The 23,926-nt window shown below is 43.9% G+C and overlaps 1 protein-coding gene across 1 annotated transcript in view; it reads left to right on the forward strand.

The window, feature by feature from the left end:
- Nucleotides 1-23,926, forward strand: part of CREB3L2 (cAMP responsive element binding protein 3 like 2) — an 81,177-nt gene that overhangs the window by 18,460 nt on the left and 38,791 nt on the right. Inside the window, exon 2 of the mRNA XM_034062934.1 lies at nucleotides 23,178-23,394. Coding sequence (XP_033918825.1) covers nucleotides 23,178-23,394 — 217 coding nt within the window. The remainder of the gene's footprint in view (nucleotides 1-23,177; nucleotides 23,395-23,926) is intronic.

A 23,926-nucleotide genomic window follows, 5' to 3' on the forward strand; every position in this document is an offset into this window, starting at 1 on the left:
GAAGGCTTGAATAGTTGTGTATTGCTTAGTGCCCTCCCAGGGCTCACAGTGGCAATACTGTAAATATAGCCTGCAGGACTGGTTCTTTGGTGGGAGCCAAAGCCCAGGCAAACAGAGGCAGCCCTGTCATGGAAGATGGTTTCATCTAGCAACAGCATTGGTGTAGGAGCCGTGCTTGTGCAGGTGGTGGATTTATAAGCAGATGTGGCTGCTCTCAGTGAGAATAAGCCATTAAGGATTTCACTAGATTTCACCCCATACTGCTCTGCCAGGGTGGTCTGTGTTTGCTAGAATAGTGGAGCTCAAATCCATCTTCATGGACCTGGGCTGGAGCAGCAGATGTGGAGTTGAGCTGTTCTCTCTCTTGAGGGAACAGAGGCCACTGGGAAGGATGGTGACTTCTGCTGAACATGGGTAATAATTCAACACAGTTTCTGGAGGGTTATGCCTGTTGAAAATTTTTACCTCAAAATTCCCAGTGACACAGCAACATTAGGATTTTGTTGGTGATGCTCTTTCCTGTGGAGTGCTGATGGCGCAAGATGCAGAAAAGAGGCTGAGACAGCTGAACCATGCCTTTCAGTGGAAGAGATAAGATGTAAGGTCATGGTGTAATAGACTACATGTTTCTGAACTCCATTTGCATTTGAAATCTGGGGTGATGGCTTCATGCTCAGTATTGCATTTGGAATGTGCCTCTTTGTTGTGCTCAGTCTGAGTTTTAATGATAGAGCTGGCCGTTCTGAGTAGTTTGCATGTGACTGCCAGAACTTGTTCAGTTTTCAAGATGTGCTCTCATCCATTGCATATGGGCAGCATTTAGCCTCTTGAGGTGTAAAAGACAGGTTGCCAAAGTTATGTTTCATAGCTTGATATTTTTATAACACTCCTCCTTGCATGCTGGGTTTTCAGGCATGTCGAGGTTTTCTGAAATGTGTTCCTTCAGTTTTGTTCGCACTGGTTTGTGTCCTCTGAAAGCCCTACTTTTTCCACCACTACCAACAGCGAAAACTGACTTCTCAGAGTTTGAAAAAACCCAACTGTTACACAGAAATGAGGGTAAGATAAGACTGTCGTCACCTAGTCTGGAGGATGTTCAGGGGAAGTTCAGGTTAGATATAAGGAAGAAGTTCGTTACTGTAAGGGTGGTGAGGCACTGGGAAGTTGCCCAAAGAAGTGGTAAATGCTCCAACCCTGGCAGTGTTCAAGGTTAGGTTGAATGGAGACTTGGGTAATGTGGTCTAGTGGAAGGTGTCCCTGCCCATGGCAGGTGGGATGGAACTAGATGATCTTAAGGTCCTTTCCAGCCCCCAAAATTGTTTGATTCTGTGTCCCTTCAAAGCCTTAGAATAAGCAGGGGAGCATGCCATAGCAATAGCCTACCTTATAATTGCTCCCGTTACCCTTCTTTCCCTGTCCACATAAAAGCAGGATGCAGGGAAGAAGAAAAAGAAGGCAAAAAAAGAAACCAGCCCTCAAAAACACCCATCCAGAACGGACTGAAGCACTGGAAGCAGAAGCGTGCACTTAAAAAATGCTGTATGCACCCGGCATTCCCAGACATTCCTGCAGCTGCAAGCTCCCAGCACAGTATCCAGGCAGGCTGGACCTCTGCCAGCCCCCTCCCCAGGCAGGGGCTCTGCTGGGGAGCTGCTTGGGGGATGGTGGGGAGGCTGGGCTTACTGCTTTTTCTCTGCAGGGCGATGAAATGGGGTTTCCAATGTCCTGCCACTGCTCAGAAAAGTCTCATTCTCTATGTGCCTTGGACAGGCTGCACTGAAGGAAGAAAGAGCCTCAGAAAACCATCTGAAAGGGAAATGGAGCGCAGCTTCCCTTCAGTGGGGAACCCACCTCTGCCTTAAACCCTGTCTGCACAGTCCCTGCTCTGTGTGCCTGCGGTGGAGCAGTCTTACAACAAATGTGTCTCTGTTTCATTTTGGGTTGGTGGGGAAGGAGCAGGGGTCAGCACCAACAGTCAGGCTTTTGAGACCGTGGGAGCCTTGCGTGAGTTTGTAACTTTTAACCAAAACCTGTTGAACCTGTATGGTTTTATTCTGCCAGAGAAATGATGTAAATACAGGGGGCTTAACACGTCAGTTACCAGCTGTTAACCATAAAGTGTGAGAGAAGGGTTGGGGCCGTGGTGGGGTGAATTGTGGGGATGCTCTTGCCTCTTGAAGACAACAACTCTGTGTCTGTGCTTTGGGCTGAAGTAGCTCTGAAGCCACTCTGAGCTTGTCTTTCTTTGCTGGTTTCCAAAATGTGTGTTCTTCCAAGGGTGGTGTTGGGACTGAGAGAAGCTGTATTTACTTCATTTATTAAATCAGTGGCTTGGCAGCACAGCTCTTGATGTTGCTCTGATATCTGAGGAAAGGTTATCAGCTCTATCATTTGAGCACTGATTAGTTTTTAATTTCAAGTACAGGTTGTAAAGCATGTCTATGTGACATGGGGAGCTGTGGCACAGCATTGCTTATCCGTGTCGCTGCCTCCTGTTGTCCCTCTTGCATCTCTGCTGGAGGCTGACAAAGGAGGAAGCGCCCCAGGCCCTATGCTCTGATGTTTTAGATTAAACCACTGAGGAAGGCAAGTAGCCACCTTTTTGCTCCTGTGAACAGAAATGGCTGGGGTGAACACCTCCTCCCATCGTAACAGAGCAATAGTCCTGCAGGGAGCCAGCGGGCAATGTCATTTATCTTAAACCAGGGCTAATTTACTGGATATTTTCCCAGAACTTGTTTGCGTGAGTTTTGGGGGCAGTGACTGAAAGGTGCAGTTATCCCCGGGGCTAGGTAGGTATCTTACTCCAAAAGCACCTGTGGTGGCTCTTGGTGAAATGTCATCCGTTTTCCCAGCATCCCCAGGGCTCTTCCCATTACAGGCAGCATGCTCTTGTGCTGCCATCGGCAGAGGCTGAACAAGGTGAACAACTGGATAACCTTTTGGCTGCTCTAGCCTGTCTTGCCAAGGACAAAGCTTGGATATATCAGCAGAGGAGGCTTGGCTGTGGCTCTTCACTCACCGATTACATAGGTGTCCTCTTGTTTTCAGGTTAAGAAAAGAGTCATTGCCTTGGGAGTTTGTGTTGGAAAGCAAGATAAGGAGCTGCGTACATGCCTTTTCTGCTCCCCAGCTGTGTCTTTGTGCCTCTTTTTCTGCCTGTCCCATCACTGAAGGCTTTAGTAGGTCAGTGCTGTGGTTCTAAGTCCTGGCAAGGAGCCTCTCTGTTGTCCTCTTTAGCTGCTTGATTTCTTCCCTAAACAAAACACCGACTTCAGAGTGTACCAGCAGAACATCTGAATCTGGGTGCAGGCATCCCTTAGTAATGAGAGATTTCATACTCTTTGGCTGTATCTATAGTCAATTATTATTGCTCTGGTTACCTCTCTTGGAGGTTTATGGTAGAGGTGTAGTCTAATAATGGGAAGCGTTATTTCCTATGATGATGTATGAAAAGTCCTATCAGGCTTTCTTCAGTTACAGCTTTGTGTACAGCCTCTATCATACCAACAGAAAAAGCCATGAATACAAATTCCTACACATCAAAAAAGGCTGCTTCTCCACATGTATCCTAATTTACTCCTTGAACTTTTAAAGATGGCTTTACATCAGGATCAGATAAATCATTATTTAAATAAAAAAAATGGCTAGAACACTAAACCTTTAAAAGTGTATCAGGTTGTCACTGCTTTTATTTAGTATTTTCATTTCAGGTGGGGAATATGTGGTTTGAATTACTATTAGCATGGGCATGTGGTCTAAATCAATTTCCATGTTCTGTCCTGACCTTTTGTGACTGGCTTAACAAATCCTGTTGAAAGGGGAATAGTTTTAACTACTGCTACATGAGCCAGAGATTGGACCAGTGTAGACAGGATGAGGAGACTGATGATCTCTCCTTCCCCCGCCTCTCCCACTCACCTGGCAACTGATGAAATACCACATATGGTGGTTATACTGAAAGCTGGATGGTCCATTTAAATTTCTATTATCTCCATCTGTTTGTAGGCTTTTCTGACTGTGGCTGGCTGTCCTCATGAAGCTCAAACTGGAGATGTGTATAACTGGAACCTTTCATAGAACAGAGCCATTAGCTCCTTCTCTAAAATGGCCTAGGGGCTCCTTTTACAAAATGCTACCCTACTGTGCCTTTTGAAGTGCTATTAGGTGTTTTTATTGCAATACTGTAAAAATAAAGATGACTGGTAGTGGGGAAAAGGTGGACAGCTGCTCTTTCAGAATAAGAGTTGTTACTTGCTACATATTGTCTTATGCTTGAGTTCCCGGTGTGTGTATGCCAGCGACTTGCTACCATTACAGGACAAGTACAATTCAGCTTATAGAAATCCCAAAGTGCTGAGTTCCCATTTGGTATTAGTGCCAACCATGCTCATTTTGATTCTTGCTGAAGACCATCCTGAGCCATCTGGAACCACAGCTGGTCAGTAGAATCCAGAGCAGTGATTTTCAACCCTTTATCAGTTTTGTAAACCTAACAATTTTCTAGGGAAGTTTGAGGACTCTGTCAACTTGAGCTTCCTTCATCTTTAGTTTTGTTTGTTACCCTTTGCAGATCTTGCAGCCAGGGAAATAAATAGAGAGTGTGCTCAGCAATTCTGAAAACGTGATGATTAGTTTTGGCTTGTTTGAGTGTTTGTAGTGAATCTGCATAAGACATGGTCATTATAAGCCTTGGTTTATAAAATCTTCCAGTTCATAAAATTTTGCTGTAGTCTTTGGAGAAGAGAAGCTAATGAAGGGTTTAGAGAACAAGTCTTACAAGGAGCCGCTGAGGGAACCTGGGGCTGTTCAACCTGGAGAGAAGGAGGCACAGGAGAGACCTTATCACTCCACAGCTACCTGAAAGGAGGATGGAGGGAGGTGGGTGTTGGTCTCTTCTACTGAGTAACAAGAGATGGGACAAGATGAAATGGCCTCAAGTTGCACCAGGGGAGCTTTAGATTGGATGTTAGGAAAAATCTGTTCACCGAAAGGGTTGTCAGGCACTGGAACAGGCTGCCCAGCCTGAGTCACTGTCCCTGGAGGTATTTAAAAGACATGTAGATGTGGCACTTAGGGGCATGGTTTAGTGATGGATTTGGCAGTGCTGGGTTAATGGTTGGACTTGATGATCTTAAAGGTCTTTTCCAACCCGAATGATTCAATGATTCTATCTCCATGTGTGCATCCATACACATTATGAGTATGAAGTTGTCTTAGAAAGATATCAGAATGCTTTACACGTGAACCATTCATTCTTGCATGTTAATTGCATCAATAGAAACTTGCGGTGGGGTTTAGGAGCTTTTATTTTTTTTATGGAACCTTAAGATACTCCATGGTAACCCACTGAATGTCAGGTACCACTTCCAGTTCACTGGGGCAACACCAGTCCAGTGCTCGATCTTCTCCCATACTGATGCATGTCCTGAGAACTTGGTTTAGTGTGTTTTAATGATGCTGAATTTCAGTGGCATGAGGTCAGTACACTGTAGCCAACTCCATCCCCCACAGGAAGCAGCAGATCACTTCTCTCTTTTTTTCTCTTATTTTAGTTAAAGAACCTTCCTGATACCACACATTTTTGGTGTACCTTACACAACACTTTTCTGCGTAAAATCCGCTGCAAGTTTCACTTTCCTCGAGTCCCGTAGTGTTTTGCTCTCCCTCCCAGTCCAGATGGTCTGTAGCAGATGCTCATCCGAGCTGTTCCACAGCCAACGGCACCGTATGAAAAACCTGAGCTATATTTAATGCACACAGACACATACACAAGCATGCACACACACACAAGTATATATCTGTGTGTATATATAGCCTTAACTGCTCTGGAGTTATGCGTTGCTGATAAACAGGACAAAGTTCCTGATGATTTTTCTGGCTATGTACCTGTGTTTTCCTAGAAATGCACAGACTCATTCAGCTCTGGGAGAGTGTTTCCCCCCTCAGGTGCTCTCCACTTGAGTTGTGTAATGTGGAGGTCTGTGCTGGGTCGGTGCTCAGCAGCCAGTGTTCTCCATGGCCATGCACCATGGCTATCTTACAGACAGTATGGAACAAATGGTGGTACCTGAAGTTTGAATGCAAATTGTGCTTTCTGAGCTCCTGAGCTTGCTCTTTTCCTCTTGGTAACCCTCAGAGCCTGAAGTGGCTATGTGGGTCCTTCACTCCAGGCTTCAGCAGAGTCCGAACTCTCTTTGGCACTTCTATGATCCCAACAATCTTGGCATTGAATGTGGTGCAATCTTTCATGAAATCTCTTGTGATAGGAGAGTGTTGGTTCACTGTTGCCCTTAGCATAGAATCATAGAGTCATCCAGGTTGGAAAAGACCTTTAAGATTGTCAAGTCCAACTGTAGGCACGTGGAATGAAGAGACAAAGGGCACCTTTGCACCAGGAGGCAAGAGGCCTGGCCCCGCTCAGGCAGTGTGGGACAGCACATGGCGTGCTCGGCTGCATTTCTTTCCTTGCAGCAGTGTTGACAGAGCCTGGAAAAAAACAACTTGTATTTTTATTTTTTTCCCTTCTTTTAAGCTGTGGGATAACAGTTACACATGCGGGAGCCGAGGGGCCTCCGGAGGCATGGGGCTCATGCTAACTGGGTGCTGGTACAGCTGCGTGTGAGCAGTACCTGTGTCCTTCCCCAGGCAGGGCCTCTCCCTTCTCCCGGGCACCCAGTTGCCTCTGAATTAGCTGGAGTAGATCTTGGCTGCGACCTGCAAGGGTCTGGGTTAGTGTTGGCCGGGAGAGCGCAAACGAGCGATTACGTGTGCCTGTGCTTATGCAATGTCTGGAACTTCCCTCTGCCCGTCTCCATCCCCGGGACGCTGCCAGGCTTTTCTGGCAGCCTCGGGAGAGTCATCTTCTGCACCGCGCAGAGCACGCTCGCTCAATATGTCCAATTAATTAAATCACAGTGAAAGCAGCTTTGTTTGTGCATTACCGCTCGAGGGATGTGGACTGGGGAGATGCTGCACAGGGGTGCACGTGTATGTGTTGGCTGGAGGCACCCTTCTGCGTTCGTGCCAGAAGCTTGCGTTGCCTGGTGGGATTAATCTTGTAATTAATCTTTAAAACAGGATGAAACTCCTCCTTTCCTTTAAACGCTTCCTTTCCTTTTTTGTCAGCTTTTCGCTTTTAATGTTTTATCAAATAAAAAAAAAAACACTGTTTTTTTCTAACATAAGAGCCCAGGTTACCTTGTTCTCGCTGTGTGTTTGAACAGGGTGCATATTACACACTTGTGTTTGTACTCTTTCTCAGGTTTAAGGAAAGAATAAAGTAGCTTGCCTCTGATATCTCTGCTCTGGGCAGGCTGCCGCTGCTGTGAACTTGGCAGCTGGAAAGGACCATGGGCTGTGGAAAAGATGCCGAGACACGTGCAGCTTTGCTAACTGGGAGACACTGTAAGAGAGACTCTGAAATGAGCAACTGCTAAATGATTTCTTTTGAAGTCAATCCATGTGAAAGCTCCCTTTTAATTTCCCTGTGCATTCTGGTATTCCCCTTGTCTGGGCTTGTGTGGAATCTCCCATCACCACTGAAATCAGCCATGTATCGGATGTGGTTTGTTTGGAAATTAAATGTGGACTCTGAAAGTGATCATGGCACTCTGTGCTTGCGAGTCCTCGGAGTTCATTGCAGGCATTTGTGCTTTGGCATGACTGTAGCTGCCCCTCTGTTCCTGACAAACAGATCGGTATCAGAAGGGTAGGGAATAGTTCACATGTGTGGGAGTTGCTGCGTGTTTGTCCTTTTTCTGATTGAGAAACCCTGAAGTCCAACGCAAACCTGACGAATTTTTGCTCTGTGACACTCTCCCAGCTCTATTGAGGTGCAGCTCTTGGGGTGATGGCAAGAGGTATGGGATCCCTCTCCCAGCTGGTGCTGGGGTATCTGTGGCCCTCACCAGCATAGCTTGGGCACAGGGAGGAAAGCTGACTCACTTGTGTGGTAGGGCTCAAGATCCCAGCCTTAAAAATAAAAGAAGGGAGGAGGTGTTTGGTGGGCTAGTACTGTGGGATGTGCCGGCCACTCAAAGTTTATCAAGCACTCTATTTAGAGTTTGCTTGTGTGTAGTTCAGTTGTGTCTAACGCGAACAACCTTTGGTCTTAAACCTAAGTTCTTGAACTGTGTTCCGTGACTGCCTTCCTGATAAGGATATCGAGTTATCTGGAATATAGGAATGCAAAGCAGCATCAGCAGGTTTCACAGCTCTGTGTTTGTACTGGATTCTCCAGAACATGCTGCTGCTCTAGTAAACAGCCTTGTTTTGCTGCAAGAGGGCCAAAGGAAGCAGTTTTGATTAATTAGTTTAGTCTCATGTAAATCAAGGGCTATAAAACTTCCCCAGATTGTTTCCTGTTTGAATTCCTTTGTAGGGAAACCTGTAGTCTTCATTTATAGAATGGCTTGTGTCAAAGAATTCACTCTGTTCTGTCCTGATTAATTGTTCTTCCTTTTTTTAATATTGCAACCCTGTATAACCACAATGAATGAATCTGGCTTCAGCTTGTAAACTTAGCTGCAAGCCAGTAGAGCCATTCTCTAAGACTTATTCCCTGTTTCAGTTCTTACAGAAAGTTCATGTTCTGCATTCATTTCCTCTTTGACAAGCTGAATACATTGGTTTCTTCTTTTGTTATTATGAGGCAGGATTTCCAGCTCCACAGTGGCTCTCTGAACTTAATCCAGTTGTTCAGCATCCTTTTTTGAGAATTTGATGGTTTAGGATTGCATCCTGGCTGTGGCCATTAGTAGTTGCGTCCACCACGAGTATAGAGAAAATGGATTCCTGCTTCACACCTTTCTGTCTTCTGAAGTTGAGAACTTCATGTCCTCTGGGCTGTGCAGTGGGCACAGACTTGTGCAGCAGGTTGTGTGGTCAGCATGAGTCTGTAGTACAAGGCTGTAGCTGGATGTTGAGCTTTACAGGGATGCTTCTTTTAACTATGAAGCCTCATTTAAGAAACTACCACAAACAGAAAAATCCCCTAAAGGCAAAATTTCTACAGTAACACTACCTCTCTGCTATTCTTTGGCTGTGTAACCTGGCACTGGTCACACAGCATGGGATAGCCATGCAAGGGTCCCCATTGCTTGACTGCTTCTGGGCCTGCATGAGACCTCCATGCTCTGTCCAAGGGGCTTGACCTGGGGTGCAGCAAGGGGTCTCACATTCAGGGGGTGAGCACACACCTGCAGTAATTCCTCTCCAGGCAGGGAGCGCTTGTGGTCATGTCCATGGATGGTTCTTCAGCTCTAGGTTCTTCAGCTGCATTTCTCCCAGGGTCCCAAGTCCTTTTGAGATCTCTGTTTCCGATTGTCAGGCCCCCAGGCATGAATTGGGACCTTCTGTTTTCAACAGTAAGATTTATTTTAACCTTCGGCTCTCTTTAAAACATGTCACTTGTTTATGGATTCTTACCAAATGCTCTGTGTTTTGAGTTTGTGGCCTGACCTTTTTATTACTCGCTGCTCCTGCTGATGCTGTGTTATCTGCAGACTTCTGTGACTTTTCCTCTCAGATCATTGATAAAATATTAAAGGCTGCAGCCAAGAACTGTTCCCTATGGGAACCCACCGAAAACGTGTGGTGCAATCAGCTGAGTTGTGTTTTTCATCTGGAGATTTTTTATTTCTTTATCACACTGAATGTAGCCTGTTGACTTCATACCGCTCTGGCTTCATTTTGTATAGCACCATGTCAGTTGTCTTACAAGAGACAAGGGGTATTAACATTGTAGTATTACTAAAAAAAGAGATAAAATTTGAGAAGCTCAACTACCAGTTATTGTGGAATTATAAGCATAAATTAGATTTCTCTCCCTTTCAATTCTTGGACTCAACTACTGTATTCCCTTCTCCATCTCTTCACTTAGTCAGGAATGAACAGTAGATAGGTTAAATTGTTGTTACTTTGCTTGCCTTATTTACACTTAAATATTTACATATTATTTTTTACAGTCCATATCAGTATTGTCTCATACTGAAAATAGTTTCAAGAGCTCCTTAGAAGCTCTGATTAGACTTCTCAGATGGAGGCTTTCTAGGTCTGCTAATTAAAATGGCCAGCTTTGCATAGCTGTTGGTTTTATATTCTCTTCTGTTATTGTTGGGATAAAAATCATTTCATTACCATCCTGTGGGATGGCTGTATCATCTGTTCTCATATCAAGAGCAGTAATTCAGAACCACCCCCTCTCAGGAATATTCAATTAAACATTTTGATCTTCCTCCCTCCTCCCCCAATAAACTGCAGCCAAGCAATTGCCTGATCTATAATTAACATTCTTCTGAGTCCTGACAAACTCAGAAACAAACTTCTTTCCCCTCTGAATTGTATTTTCCATTAACTCTTTCTTGTTCTCTATGTTCTGATTTATGTTAATTCTCATTGATTTTTCCTTTCTTTTGTTAACCCAAATTTGTAATATGTTTCCATGGTAAGCAGGGTTGTTTGCCTAGTGTGGCTTTCTCTTTACCTGCTATGATGAAATGGCGAGGGTTTTGGGTTTTAGGCGTGTGCTGAAATGTTCATGAATGATTTATATCAATGAACATCTGTGCTTTCTTGGTTAAAGACTTTCTGTCAGGTTCTCTCAATCCTCTGTTTTATGAGGGCAGCTCAAAGAGCTTGACCATCTCCTCAGGACTGCAGAGCATGAGCTGGAGGAAATGTCAACTGCAGGAGAAGGGTTTGCCTGTGCTGGGTGTGCTGGCACCACTCCCGCAGCAGGGTACCTCTGCCTTGCAGACTCAGGGATGTGGGAGTCTTGTGCCGGGCCCCATTAAGTCTCCTTTCCTTCTTGAAACTGCATTTTGAATGGGGAAGAATAAACTAGGATAACGCCATAGCAGCAATGAGAATAACCACTTTAGGATGGGCACTTTTAAATGGTAAGGTGCAGAAGTCAGTGACACTTGTCAAAAATACACAGCTGGGGATGGAGGAAGTTCTTGCACAACCCTAATGCGCTACTTAACTGCTGTAGGTTAATTTTATCTCTTACAAAGCACTGTGACTTTCCCTCCTCCTCGTGTTGCTTTCCCTCTGCACTCTTGCTCTTCTGGCTCTGCTCCTTCAGATTCTTTGCCTGCAACTTGGAGCTTCCTTCCCAAGTTCCCTAATTTTACAATCCTGTGAAGTTACGAGTTGGGTTTAGGCCTCTTTTTTTCACCTGCTTGGGACCAAAAGTCTGGAAATGGGAGGTACAGAAGAAGGAGGGAATGCTCTGAATGGGGGAGGGCTAAGAAGCTGAAATGCCTGTGCACAGGCAAATGAATGCAACACTGATTTGAAAATCCCCCAATATTACAAGGACTCTTGAGGTGAGGGAGCCAGCACACTTGCTAACTAAGCTGTCCCACTAGTCCCTACAACCCTAGAAAGAAGCATAGAGGAGAACTGTTTTGTTTGAGGCATGGTCTAAGGACACAGCTGTTTCCATGTACTACTATTTTGGGTCCTGAACCTTAATCCAATACCACTCCTATTTTATTTATTTATTTATTTATTTTTACAAAGTTGACTGAAGTGATGTTTTCTAGCATGGTGACAAAAGACTTGTCATAGGATATCGGAATACTGGCTCTCCAGTATGGGGTATCCTAAAATAAGTTGTCTAGACAAATGCTGCATGTGCTTTTAAGTATATATTTATTTGATCTTCTTCATATCTTGTCTCCTTGTTTCCTCTCTCTCAACAGCTTTCAGTACAGCTTGAAAATGAACTGATCTGTCTTTTGCATGAGTAAAAAGTGAGTGACCACCTCTTGTGGTGACTGACATAAAATGAAATACATCTTTCCTCAGAGGAAGGCTGCCAAAGTACCAGTGCTGATCAAGGTACCAGCTGATACAAAATGAGGTGCCAAAACGATTTTTGTGGCTTCCTATGTGAATATCTGCAGAGTTATGGCTGTACAAGTGCAACTTTGGTGTCTTGAAATACCCATCTTGTGGTATAAAGGACCACTAGAGGCAGCTTCCAAATGCAAGGGTTTTTGCTTAGGGATGGGTTTGGGCAGGGCTGACTTACTCAAAACAGCTCTACTGTCACAGATTCAGGTACCAGGTAGGCATGTTCTTTCCTGGAGTTGTTATCATCAAGTAGTATTGCTCCAGTCTTCCTTAGCTTCCTGAGGCAGTAGCTGGTTTGACATGAAGCATGTGTGCAAAGTTGCAAGCAGAAAAGGTTTTGACAGTTTAAGATGGGAAGTCTTTGATTATACCTGCTGTTGGGAAAGTATCAGCTCTGTGTGCATCCACAATGTTTGGGCTTAGTGCAAGTTAATGAGAAGGATGAGAGGTATGTCAGATCAAATCCTAAGATGTTTCTACTGAAAGCAAGGCATAGGACTTACTGGAAAGGGGTCCTTTAATGTAGTAATTTGTTCTACTGTCTGGTGAGATCAAACGCTGGAACAGGATTTGACATCAAACTAACTTTAGTGCTTGGTACTTAATGTGTGATGCTCAGCAGCTGCAGGACTGAACACAAAGTCCTGACAGTGTTGTTTCTTTTTCTGCCCTGATAGTAAATATCTGACTGATAGAGGTGGCAGCAGTTTCTGCTGCGCAGGGTCTAAAACCCATGGCAGCTAAGGTCATGGCTAGCCAAAGTCTGCTGATCCTTGAGCTCTGAATCAGGCATGGAAGTTCATCTCCCAGGTAAGGTGATATGACCTATGGATTTCTTCACATTTGTTTTGCAAAACCACACTGATTTATTTTTCTCCTTCCCTTGTGCTTAAACACGTGCTTCTTGAGTTCAAGAAAGGGTTATATATATGTGGTGTGTTTTGTCTTCTTAAAACTTTACAGGCATCTGCAATTTTAACCATCTAAAAATGTTAGACAACATTTATAAAACCCAGCAGAACCCCCCCTCCAGTACAAAAATAAATCTGTAAACCAAGACCTACTCACTCATTAGTGAAATAAAATACTCAATCTCTCCTTAAGCTGCCAATACTGATAATAAAGCCTTGCTTATTTTATAATAACCAGCTTTAATTTTGATGGGTGGTGTGTAGGTTTGCAGCCAGCATTAGGAAAAAGAAGAAATGATCACTCCTGCTGTCTGGAACCCTGCCATTTAAACTTTGCAGCCATTAAAGAAGTGACATTGTTGGGGAAGAAAATAGCGATTTTATTTTAAATGTCAAGTGTCCTGTCAATCAGGAGTGGCAAGCCAGAGCATGGAGCAGAAGTTGTTGTTTCCTACCTACACTGCTCAGACTAATTTAAGATCCTCCTTTGAAAGATACTGGTTTGGTCCTCAGGGGAGGCTGTTATGAACACTTTAAATGTGAAACAGCTGAGCTGTAGAGCAGCTGTGTTCTGCAGGAGGTCCCATGCACTAAGGGGAACCTGCATGAGGAGTTACAATTTTACTGAGCTCCCCTAATGGCATCCTGGCACAGTGTGCCACTGGGATGGCTATGCTTCTGCAGGGTTATGCCCATAGGCAAAGGTTGGCAGCTTCTAGTGTTGCCTGGCATGTGGGAACTGCATTGAGACCTTGCTAGGTGAACAGATGAGCAAACTACCAGTGGCCTGCAGGGCAGGTTACAACTCTTCTGTTTTAAGTAACCATCCCTGAATTGCATGGTGCTAGTCATCCTTGGAAAGAGGGTTTTGTGTCTGTGTAGGCTGTTTGGACAGTCCCTGTGGCTTCTGGCTTCTTTCCCTGAATATCCTCTCCTCCTTCCTGTTATATCTGTAAAGTGATCTGGGAGACGTACTTGATGATCCTTATGGGTCTCTTCCAACTTGAGAACTCCTATGATATCTAAAATGAGTGAAAGAATAGTGGATTCTGTTTAAAATATAGGAATTGTGCTGGCTGTGCTCTTCACAAAGGGCTTAGCTGTGTCCTTTGACGGGGGATGCTGTTACATGAAGACTGAGATGAATTTTCTTTGCTGTCATCCCCTCCCATTTCCATACTGGGGGAAGATGATAAATGAAACTGAGTGCAGTGCTCCCACATGTTATAAAACACTGCTGTAATGTTAAGATCTATCTGCTCTCATACAAGAAGAAACTGGAGTAATTGTTTTCTTTCAAAAGTGGCTGTAAGTTAAACCAGCTGTGCAACACAAAATGTGTTACCCCTGCTGCTGAGTTCTTGGGCAGCAAACAAGACCATAAATGCCCACTGGTGAATTGTAAAATTTGTACACAAAGGTTTAGCTTGTTAGAAAACTTTCTTGCACTGCTCATTTTTTGGCTAAACACTGGGTACTTACCCAGAAGACACTAGTGAGATGTAAAACTTGAGGTAAATGCAAGTTCCTTCCCAACTGCCTGTAGGTGTAGCTGGGGCATAACCCAGCAAGATGATAGTATCTCACAACAAGTATTTATGACTAGCATTACATACCTAGGGCAACAGAAACCCCAAACTGCATCTATTCCTTTCTTCACTAAACAGTTTTTAGTAGCATAAGTAGTCTCTTCTGTATCTTGCCTGGATGCCAAAAATCATCAGACACACCAATGACTAAGTTTTGGAAGCTGAGCTACCTTCTCTGTCTGGGGTGAGTCACACTCGCTGGAGTGGTGGGGAGAGGCTTGCCCCTACTTTTTGTGGTTTGGAGGTTTGTGAAGGGCAGACCTGTCAGTCAGGCTTGTCTTGCAGGCTCTACAATCACTGGTGGTAAAGAATGATGACCCTGCTGCTCACCAGGTGAAAAGAAGGGCATGGGGAGAAGAGATGGAGAGATTTGTTTTTCTGTGGTTCTGCTGCTCAAACTGGCAGCTGAGAGCTGATTTAGGAGACAAATGAAGTGCATACCAGTTCGCCTGGTGTAAGAGGCAAAAATATTAAGGGGAAAAAAGTAGCTGAGACAAAGGTCTGACCTGAGAGCTTAATCCAGATGCTTGCTTGCAACACAGAATTTATAATGTATTTTGAGGTCTTAGCCAGGAACCCAGATGGGGGGAGCCTTGTTGAAGGGCTTCCAGCTCGCTGAGTCACCGCTCTGGTGCTCTGGTCTCCTGCTCCCCATGACTCATTCCTCTGACTTTGGCTCTTCTGAGGAGAGGGTGGGAAATAGCAAAACACGCACCCAGCCTATTGAAAACTTAGACTACATCCAAGAACTATGCACTAGGGGAAGGGCAGGGGAATGTGAGAAGGATTTTCCTAATTTATGTGACTCCCAAGAGGCTTAGCCTAGGAGTGAGCAATAGCATCCTTTTCTCTGCATGCAGATAGTGGACTTGAGAGAAACTAAGCTTCAAGGTTGTTTCTCACCCTTGCCTCAACTGCACAAAGGCTTCTTTTTTTTTTTCTTTTTTTTTTTTTCTTTCAGCCCATGTTTAGTCCTGGTTATTACAGAGTTTAATTTTGTGGGGTTTTTAAAACTCTCTTAAAATCCAAAATACTTTTCTGGGGGACGAGATGGGTAAAGGAATTCAAGAAAACAGTATTTTGCAACAGGGAAAGGCAAAGAAGTAAACATGGTTCTTGAAAAATCCCCCTGATTAGTTAAATACGTCTTTTCTTTACTAGTTGTGGGTTGGAAATACTTGAGCATTTGCAGTGGAACTGTGTGCATGCATTTGTGCATAATGGAGTGGATTATAAGATTTGCTCAGCATGACCTTCAGCATTTCCAACTGTGTAACCTGAGCAAGTTGGGAAGATGTGCAGGTTTAATTACCATGTAAATCTATTAGCTCTGAATTTCCTGGCATTTGTTTTGCTGATGACACAACCTGAAAGTTATTCACTTGGTGGCTTTTTAAAAATCTGTCAATTTCATTATTTATTTATGTTAAAAATGTGTAAGTGCTGGTGTGAGACTGCAAATAATCATATTTGTTATTATGGTAGATCTCTTTACTGTTTGCAAATACCAATTGCATGTTATTCTTCATATCCTCCCTCAAATGATGTAATTGCAGTGTAGTTAATGACTAAACAGTAAAGAATTTTACAGTAGAGTAAAATAATTGAGCAACTGTTTCTCTGCATCTTGGTTTTGATTTTTACACTGTAGCAGATAAACACTAGAAATCTACCCTTCTTTTCTTGGCAGGTACAAGGGTAGTGTAAATTCCTCTGCTTTGTTAGCATGTTTTAGGTGTGACTTGGGGGACTGTTTACAGTCTTCAGTCTATCTATTCTCTGCTATGGCTGCATCGAAGACTTCTTTCCTGCCATCAGAAAGCTCTTCCAGGTATCCAGTCTTCCTTCATCAGATCAGGCTGAGAAGGAAGAGGATCTTTGTGTCCTGTTTAAGAGTAAGCAGTTAGATATGCCAGCAGTTGTATGCTCAACACTGTGATCTGTCCAAGGGGTCTCTCAGTAAATGAAACTTTAGCTACTTCAGCTGTGGTTGCATTAATTTTTTTCAGATACTTGCTGCCAAATATATTTGGTGTTCCTGTTCCTCACCTTGCCCTCTCTCCCTGTAAATTAATGCATACCAAAGATAAATACCCTGGTGTATCAAACTCTATAGGGTGCAACCTTCTGTTCTTCCACTCTTTCTCCCTGTGTGGATGTTGGTGAATGACTCTGTGGGGTTGATCTTGTCTCTCTTTCAGCCTTCATCTTTGGAATCCAGCTTACAAAAAAATACTGTACTGCTGCCAGGCTGTCCTTCACTTCTCATCCTTCTAAGAGCAATGCAGCAGGAGCTTGGATCTGTGCCTTGTAACAGTGGTACATCAACACACCCTATGCCAGTAGAGGAGCTCTTGTGTTCCCTGCAGGGCATATATGAGTGAATTGCAGAGGTGAGGCTGCAGGGTTTCCATCAGTAGCTCTTATCAAAGCTAACAAAGAGGGGTATCGCAGGGTGCCATAATATGTGGCTGAATGTGGAGACGAGTAAGATTTCTAGAAAGGAAAGACGTTAAGAGAAGTGATGCACCTGAAAATCTGCAGAATTTGTGTTTTAATCTCTGAAAATTAACTGATGCCCAAGTGCCAGTGAGTATTGAGAACTCACAACTCAACTTGGTTGTTGGAAGCTGGTACATACTGACATCTCTAGACCATCACTGATAGCAGTGAACTTGCAACTGGAAAGTCAGCAGCATCACCAGCAACATATATGGGAAGAAGACAGTTGCCTTGAGGAAGCTTTTTAACCTGTGCCTTGGGGTTTAACCTTGGGATTTGACATGCAGAAAGCCACAGAGTTCTCTGATGCAATTTCATCATTGGTAGGTTTGTGTGTGCAGTCCTCCTCTGTAGGGTTCTGGAGAATGCACATCCCAAATTACACTTTGATTGTAAGCCCTCTCTATCATGTGACCCAGAAGAAGAATGATTTTAAATGGGGCTCTGAGCAACAACAAGCCTTTGAACAAATTAGGCAAGAGATATTTCATGCAGTAGCCCTTGGACCAGATGTAAAAAATGTACTGTACACCGCAGCTACCTGGAGGCTCTGGCAGAAAGCTCCAGGGGAGACTCAAGGTTGACCCCTCAGCTTTTGGAGTTGGGGATACAAAGGATCTGAGGCCAGCTATACTCCAATGGAGAAAGAGATACTGGCAGCCTATGAAGGAGTTGGAGCTGCTTTGGAAGTGCTTGACACTGAAGCACAGCTCCTCCTGGCACCCTGTTTGCCCATGCTGGGCTGGATGTTCAAAGGCAGGGTCTCCTCTACACATCATGTAAATGATGCTACATGGAGTAAGTGGGCTGCACTAATTACACAATGAGCTCGAATAGGAAATCCCAGTCGTCCAGGAACCCTACAAGTGATCATGGACTGGCCAGAGGGCAAAGATTTTGGAGCATCACCAGAGGAGGAGGTGATGCCTGCTGAAGAGCCCCCACCATATGATCAGGCAGGTGATTTTCCCAGGGCGAGGCTGATCCCTTGCACTCCAGGTGTGCTGACCCCTGTGATTTCCGCAAATAAGGGGAAACTCGACATGCCTAGAGATACAGGCAGCATCTCTAGGCATGGTTGTTCATTACCTAAAAGGGGACATGTCTTTGCTCCAAGCCCCTATGGGTAGATGCTGCACTTCTAAACCCAGACAGATCTGATAGCAAGGTGCATGATGTCTTTTACAGCTCTTGCCACACTGTCAAGCCTAGAGCTCAACCCAGGAAGGTTGACCAGCATGTTTGTGTAATCTATAACAACTGTCACTTTGCCTGTATACCCCAGAGTTTGAAGCCTTTTGTTAGCAAGTGTGACACCTACTCAGACCTCCTCAGCTACTATATAAGCAGCTGCTGGATATCTGTGAAATGTATGTTTGATTCCTTGAAGAGGAGATGGTATCTCCATGTAGTCATGCTTCTTGATGTGTTTGATGCTGTTAACTAGAAATGCTATCTTTTGTGATACTGTTTTATCTCCTACACACCTTTGTTTATGTAAACCACAAAAGAGTTGCTGAAGAAATTATTCCCTTTTTTCTCTGTTATCTTAATGTGAGAGGAAACTGGGGGAGAAGAAGGCCAGGAAGGAGGGGACAGATTAATGTTTGTGGTGCATGTTTACTTCCCCATGGATATGGGCTGGTTTGTGGTGTCCCCTTTTTCCCCTCTTTCCTCGTCTTCTCAAGGAGCACTGCCTTGTACCTTACATGGACACTGATTCCTTTGGTACAAAAGTAAGAATCTTTCCTGCCGTCCCCCATTACTGCTGTTCAGGCTTTACAAGAGATAAATATTAGGCAGTGTTGTACCTGTTGGTAGATGGTGGGCTTCATTTTTGTCCTGTGAGTGTCTGTTGGGTAGAAGGGATCCTCTAACCTGAGCAGTTTCTCTTGTGGAGGGGGGGGAATTGATTCCTTCAGGATGGGGAAACCTCAGGGTGAGCCAGGAGAGAGCCATTAACTCCCAAGAGGGGAATATCTTGAGTTTGTGTGTGGTTCTCACCCCAGAATGTTGCATGTAAGCTGGCTTGCCCTGGGCTGCTTGGAGAGTGAGGCTTGTTTTGCAGTGTGTCAGGATGCTGCTGCTGCAGCATCCTTCTGGGGTGGTTCTGCTGGAAGGGGTGGATTGTGCTGCTGTTGTAGTCGGTGTGTGGGACTTGGAGCTGACACAGTGCATTTTCCAGGCTCAGCAAAGCCTGTCACTCGTTTGATAATTCAAGTACAGTTATGAAGTGTCATCTGGGGCTCTTGACTTCCCTTCATTCCTTTTTCAGTGGGTTCTTAGAAAGTCAGTTTTCTGAGCATGGCTGTTTCATTTTAGTCCCTGTCACATCTTTAGACAATTGGGACTACTGCTTCTGGTGGAGAAGTCAGCACTGCCACTCACCTCACAAAACCTGAGTCTCTGTTTTACTTCAGAGGTGTTTGTTTGATCAGACTAACCCTTGTCCCCTGGGCAGAGCTGGAGAAGAGGGCCTTTGTCTGGCAGGAACAGGCAGATGCTGTGGAGAGCTGAGCCTGTGGCACAGCTGGATTGCAGCCAGATACTGCCTTCGAAGCTATCTGAAACCCACCGTGCACCCGGATATAAGGGCTCTCCTCTGTTTACTGCAGGGTGATGTCTGTAGGTGTTCTGTGTTCCCCAAAAGCACCTGGGAGATAGGCAAGAACACATGTCCACCCAGATTGGTGGTAGAACTTTGAGGCTGCAGCTTACTTTCTCTCCTTAAACAGGAGCACTGCTAGTTTGTCTTCTCAAGGCTCAGGGGGAAGGGGAAGCAGAAGATAAGGTTACAACTATCCTATATCCCTGACTTTTTAGAGGTTAAAATCCCAGCTGGACACATCTCTGCTAGGTAGAAAGAATAGTTTAATAATTCAAGCAGAGTCCTTGTACCAACACAAGTCTGCAATTAGTGCTGTAACTGCCAGTGAGGTGTGAGGATAGCAGGAAGCTGGCAATGGGGCTATCTAGAAAGGTATTAAAAACAAGGAAGAAAAAAAAAAGAAAAAAAAAAGGCATGTTTTCAATGCATGTGCTCTTTTCTCCTATGTTTTTTTAAAGGTGAGCTGTCCGGATGAAAGATGCCAAGCTGAAAGCCACAGACAAGGAGTTTCTTTCTTTTGCAAGCAAATATATATACAGGCAGTAAGGATAAAAGTCTGAATTTCCTCCCTGAAGTGCCCTTTCCTGTTTCCCAGAGCAAGGGGTTGGTTGCTGCCATATCAGAGTTGAGGGTTACTTTGTGGCTTTCCAGCCCTGGAAGAGGCTGATGGCTGCCAAATTGCAAGTGGAAGCCCAGAAGGGAGCATGGAGGGGAGGGGAAGTAGGGTTGGCAGTGGGAACTTGCTTTGAGAAGACAGAGCAAACAGCTTAGGTGTAGGTGGAAGTTTTGAAGAGCTGGAGGCCTAACTGCTCCTGGGTGGATTCTGCTGTAGCTGCTGCTCAGATGCCTTTTCTGGTTTAATTCTCTGGGAAAATGGACGCGCTTTCAATGAGACAATTGTTTTATTAAATGAAGAAAAACTCAAAGTGAGCTAGCTTTAGGCATTCGCTGTAGTAGGAACGCATATGGTATAGGATAGATTCCTCTAAATCAAGGATGGTGTTTTTTTGTAATCACTGAGTGGGAAGTCCAGATTCTTAAACTTGTCTGTGCCCAGAGTTCAGTAGCTGCATGGTCTGACCTGAGGCAAGTTTTTGAGGCTTCTCTATGGACTGGTATTCTGAGTTGTATCACAGACCATTAAAAATAAGACTAAAATTTATAATGAAACTAGAGAATCATTTAAAAAACCTGATTGACCTTTTATGTGCTATCAGACAATTCTGTTGTAAATGCAAATTCTTTTCTTCCTCACAGTTTGCTGCTGTGCAGCTGCATGTGAAAAGGAGAAAGCACACAATGCTGATGAACATGTTGAACATCCTACCCCACCCTAAGGTCCTCTTTCTCTCTGGCTTTGGGAAGTTGAATGTGTGTTCCCTTCTTTGCTTTTTCTGAAGTGGTTTTAGGAAGATTCCTTATTCAGAAAGGGAAAAATAATAAAAATAAGCTAATGCAGCTACCTTTAATCACATGGAAGAAGTAAAATGACATTTGATATTAATTTCTTCCATATCAAAGCAGCAATAGACAGAAGGCTAATAGAAATCTTTGTTTGTCAGCTTGCCAAAAATAGCTGAATAGTTGGTGATCATTTTGTCTTTCAGTTGAGTCTGTTAAATTAGAACATCTAAATAGTGTCAGATTAAGTCAACATTTAGGTATGGTATTTTCAAGCCTCAGATTGGATGACACTGGTGACACTATTGCAGCCCTATTGCAGAATCTGCCAGTCATCAGTCAGATTAATGTATGCAAGAGCTAGAAAGAGGAAAATAAACAAAATTGACTCTCACCATTACCCCAAATAAAGTGTGTAGACTGTGGGGAAAAAATTGTCTTTAAGAAAATGACTGCTTTTTTATAGGCTTGTCCTCAACTTTTGTCATAACTGGGGAGCATTTCTCTGTCTTGTTTGCACTTTAATGGCTGCCTACCCTGTTTTACTCAGTGTCTTTATTGATGCCCCAGGGTGTTGAACTATTCTTGAGCATCCTTTTTCTTCTTTGCGTAGTGAGGAATTGTAGTTTATACTTCTATCCTTGCAGATGTTGGGAGGCAGCCCTGGATGTCATGGGCTAGTGAGTCGTTCAGTATCAAAATTAAAATTAAAATAAGTCTTTTTAAGGTGGTCATGACCCTCTTGCTGAGTCATCTGAGAGTTTGTTTAGTACTGTTATCATTTACAGTAAGTAAATATGAGGCTACAAATCTGTTTTGCCATTTGTAAAGGCTTTCCTTCAGCTAGCTCGCTGTTCTAGTATAGCAACTGTGGTCCTCTGTTTATTGCCTTATGTTTAGTAACTATTTTCTTTTCCTCAGTGTCAGTCAGAATTGACTGAAGCCTTATTGATTGTGAAAGAAGGCACAGTTAGCATTCAAGTGCATCTCAGAAGAGGTGCTCAAACTTCCAGGGGACTCTGGAAGCCGGCAGTGCTCGGTGTTTTCCAGCATCAGGCTTCAAGGCCACAGGTGCTGCTGGAGCTGTGAAATGCGTGTGCGTGGGGCTGTAAGCACACTGCTTGTCTCATGGGTTTGTACAATATTGACTTGTTTAATTCTTAATTTAGCCTTCAGGAAGCTGAATCTGGAATTTCAGTGTTTGTTTCTGCAGGAGAGAGCAAGATAAGAGCCAAGATCAATACTGCTTGCAAAACCAGAGCAAATCAAACAGACATAGGTATTCATAGGATCATCCCCCAGTCAACAGACTCCTGTATAGGATTGTAGAGAATGCCTGGTTGTTCAGAAAAGCTTGTTACAATTCACTGTACAAACATTTTTGTACAAAAATAGAATTCTTTGTGTGACTGTGATGAGCAAGAATGGTTTGTTGCAGTGCAATGCAGTGTCTTGGTCTGTCAAAGGTGTAATCGTCTGACCTTGGAATCAGAACCAAGAAGAATTTTGGCTATTGATGGGAATTGTGCTGAAGTCTCAAGGAAGTAGATGGCAAGAGTTGGTTTGTGGTTATTTTGAATAAGAAAAAGTGGTAATTAGTACTGGCTGTCAGAAGCTTTAGCTCTGGGGCCTAGAAGATGGATATGGGCTCTAGTTCTAGGTGGAATGTGACTCCTAAAATAGATACATAAATCAACCAAGAAACCTGTTTTATGGCAAATGTGTTAATTGCTTGGCTAGGGATGTGCATGGACCCGTTTTCCTGGAGCGCACTGTATGTTCTGCACAGCTAAAATAGTCATATGTGGTGTCAGAGTCTTTCTGAGTATATATCTTTTTTCTTCTCTGCTTCAGTGAACATTAACCCAGTATATTCTGTTCTGCACATAAAGTGTTCTGGTGATAAATCCTGCAGGATCATTAACTACTGCCTGGGTTAAATATGCTTTCCAGGACATGTTTTTGGTAGCATGCTGTAGTCAGTGCCTTTGGTGGGGTGAAGAGACTGCTTCAGGACATGACTATCATGCTTCTATTTAACATCTTCGTTACAAGTTAATCACATGCTCTTCTGTTGTAATGTATGCTTCTGAGAGGACTTTTTGTTCTAGCTGTAGCTCTTCAGCTTAAAGTAGTGATTGGAGGAGGAGGAGGTCGTTAGGCAGGGCTGGTAGATCCTGCCGGTGACTGGCACAGATGCCTGGTGCAGATACTAGAATTGTTCTGATCAATGCTTTCCTGTTGTTGGCATGACAGACAAGCAAGGAGATGAACTCCCCCTCCTCTTTCTTATCTCCACAGCACTTCACAGAGTTCCTGGATGAGTTTTCACCCGATGTCCTAGGCCAGCTCTTGAATGATCCCTTCTTGTCTGAGAAGAATGAAATAATGGAGGTGGAACTGTCTCCGGCATCCCCAGCACCCCTCATCCAGGCAGAACACAGCTACTCCCTCTGCGGGGACTCTCGACCCCAATCTCCCTTGACCCACATCTCGACTGATGACAACTTTAATGAAGGTAGTACACACTGAGCTGTTGTTTGTCATCATGATACAGCAATTAAATGTTCCTGGTGAAGTCATGATGTACTCAAGGTGCATGTTAATGCTCTTTGCTAATTGATATACCTACAGTGAAATCACAGAAGGGCTTTTTTTAGTTTGAAGTCTGTAGGCATTGTGAATAAAGAAATTTGTCCATAGACAGGGAAACTGTGCTTCACAGAAGTTCCTAACTGCACTATAAACATCTTGTATTAGAGGTACCTATAAAAAAGAAATGGGAGAAAGGTCAGAAATGCGCTTGTTTTCATGTATCTGAATCTGTGATTGTTGAAGAAAAATGGAGACTGATAAACCCAATGAGAATCACCATGAAGTCTGGGTACTGTAGAACATGGTAGGTAAGCAAAAGGGTAAGGTGGGTTTTGTGTGGTCTTCTGAGAAAAAGCAAAGTGGAGATCTTACTGCTGTCTATGGCTATCTTATAAAAGGTTGCAGAGAAGTCAGAGCTGGATTCTTCTGAGATACATGATGATAGCACAAGAGGT

The sequence above is a fragment of the Melopsittacus undulatus genome, chromosome 5 (genome assembly GCF_012275295.1).
Source record: "Melopsittacus undulatus isolate bMelUnd1 chromosome 5, bMelUnd1.mat.Z, whole genome shotgun sequence".
NCBI classification, from domain to species: Eukaryota; Metazoa; Chordata; class Aves; order Psittaciformes; family Psittaculidae; genus Melopsittacus; species Melopsittacus undulatus.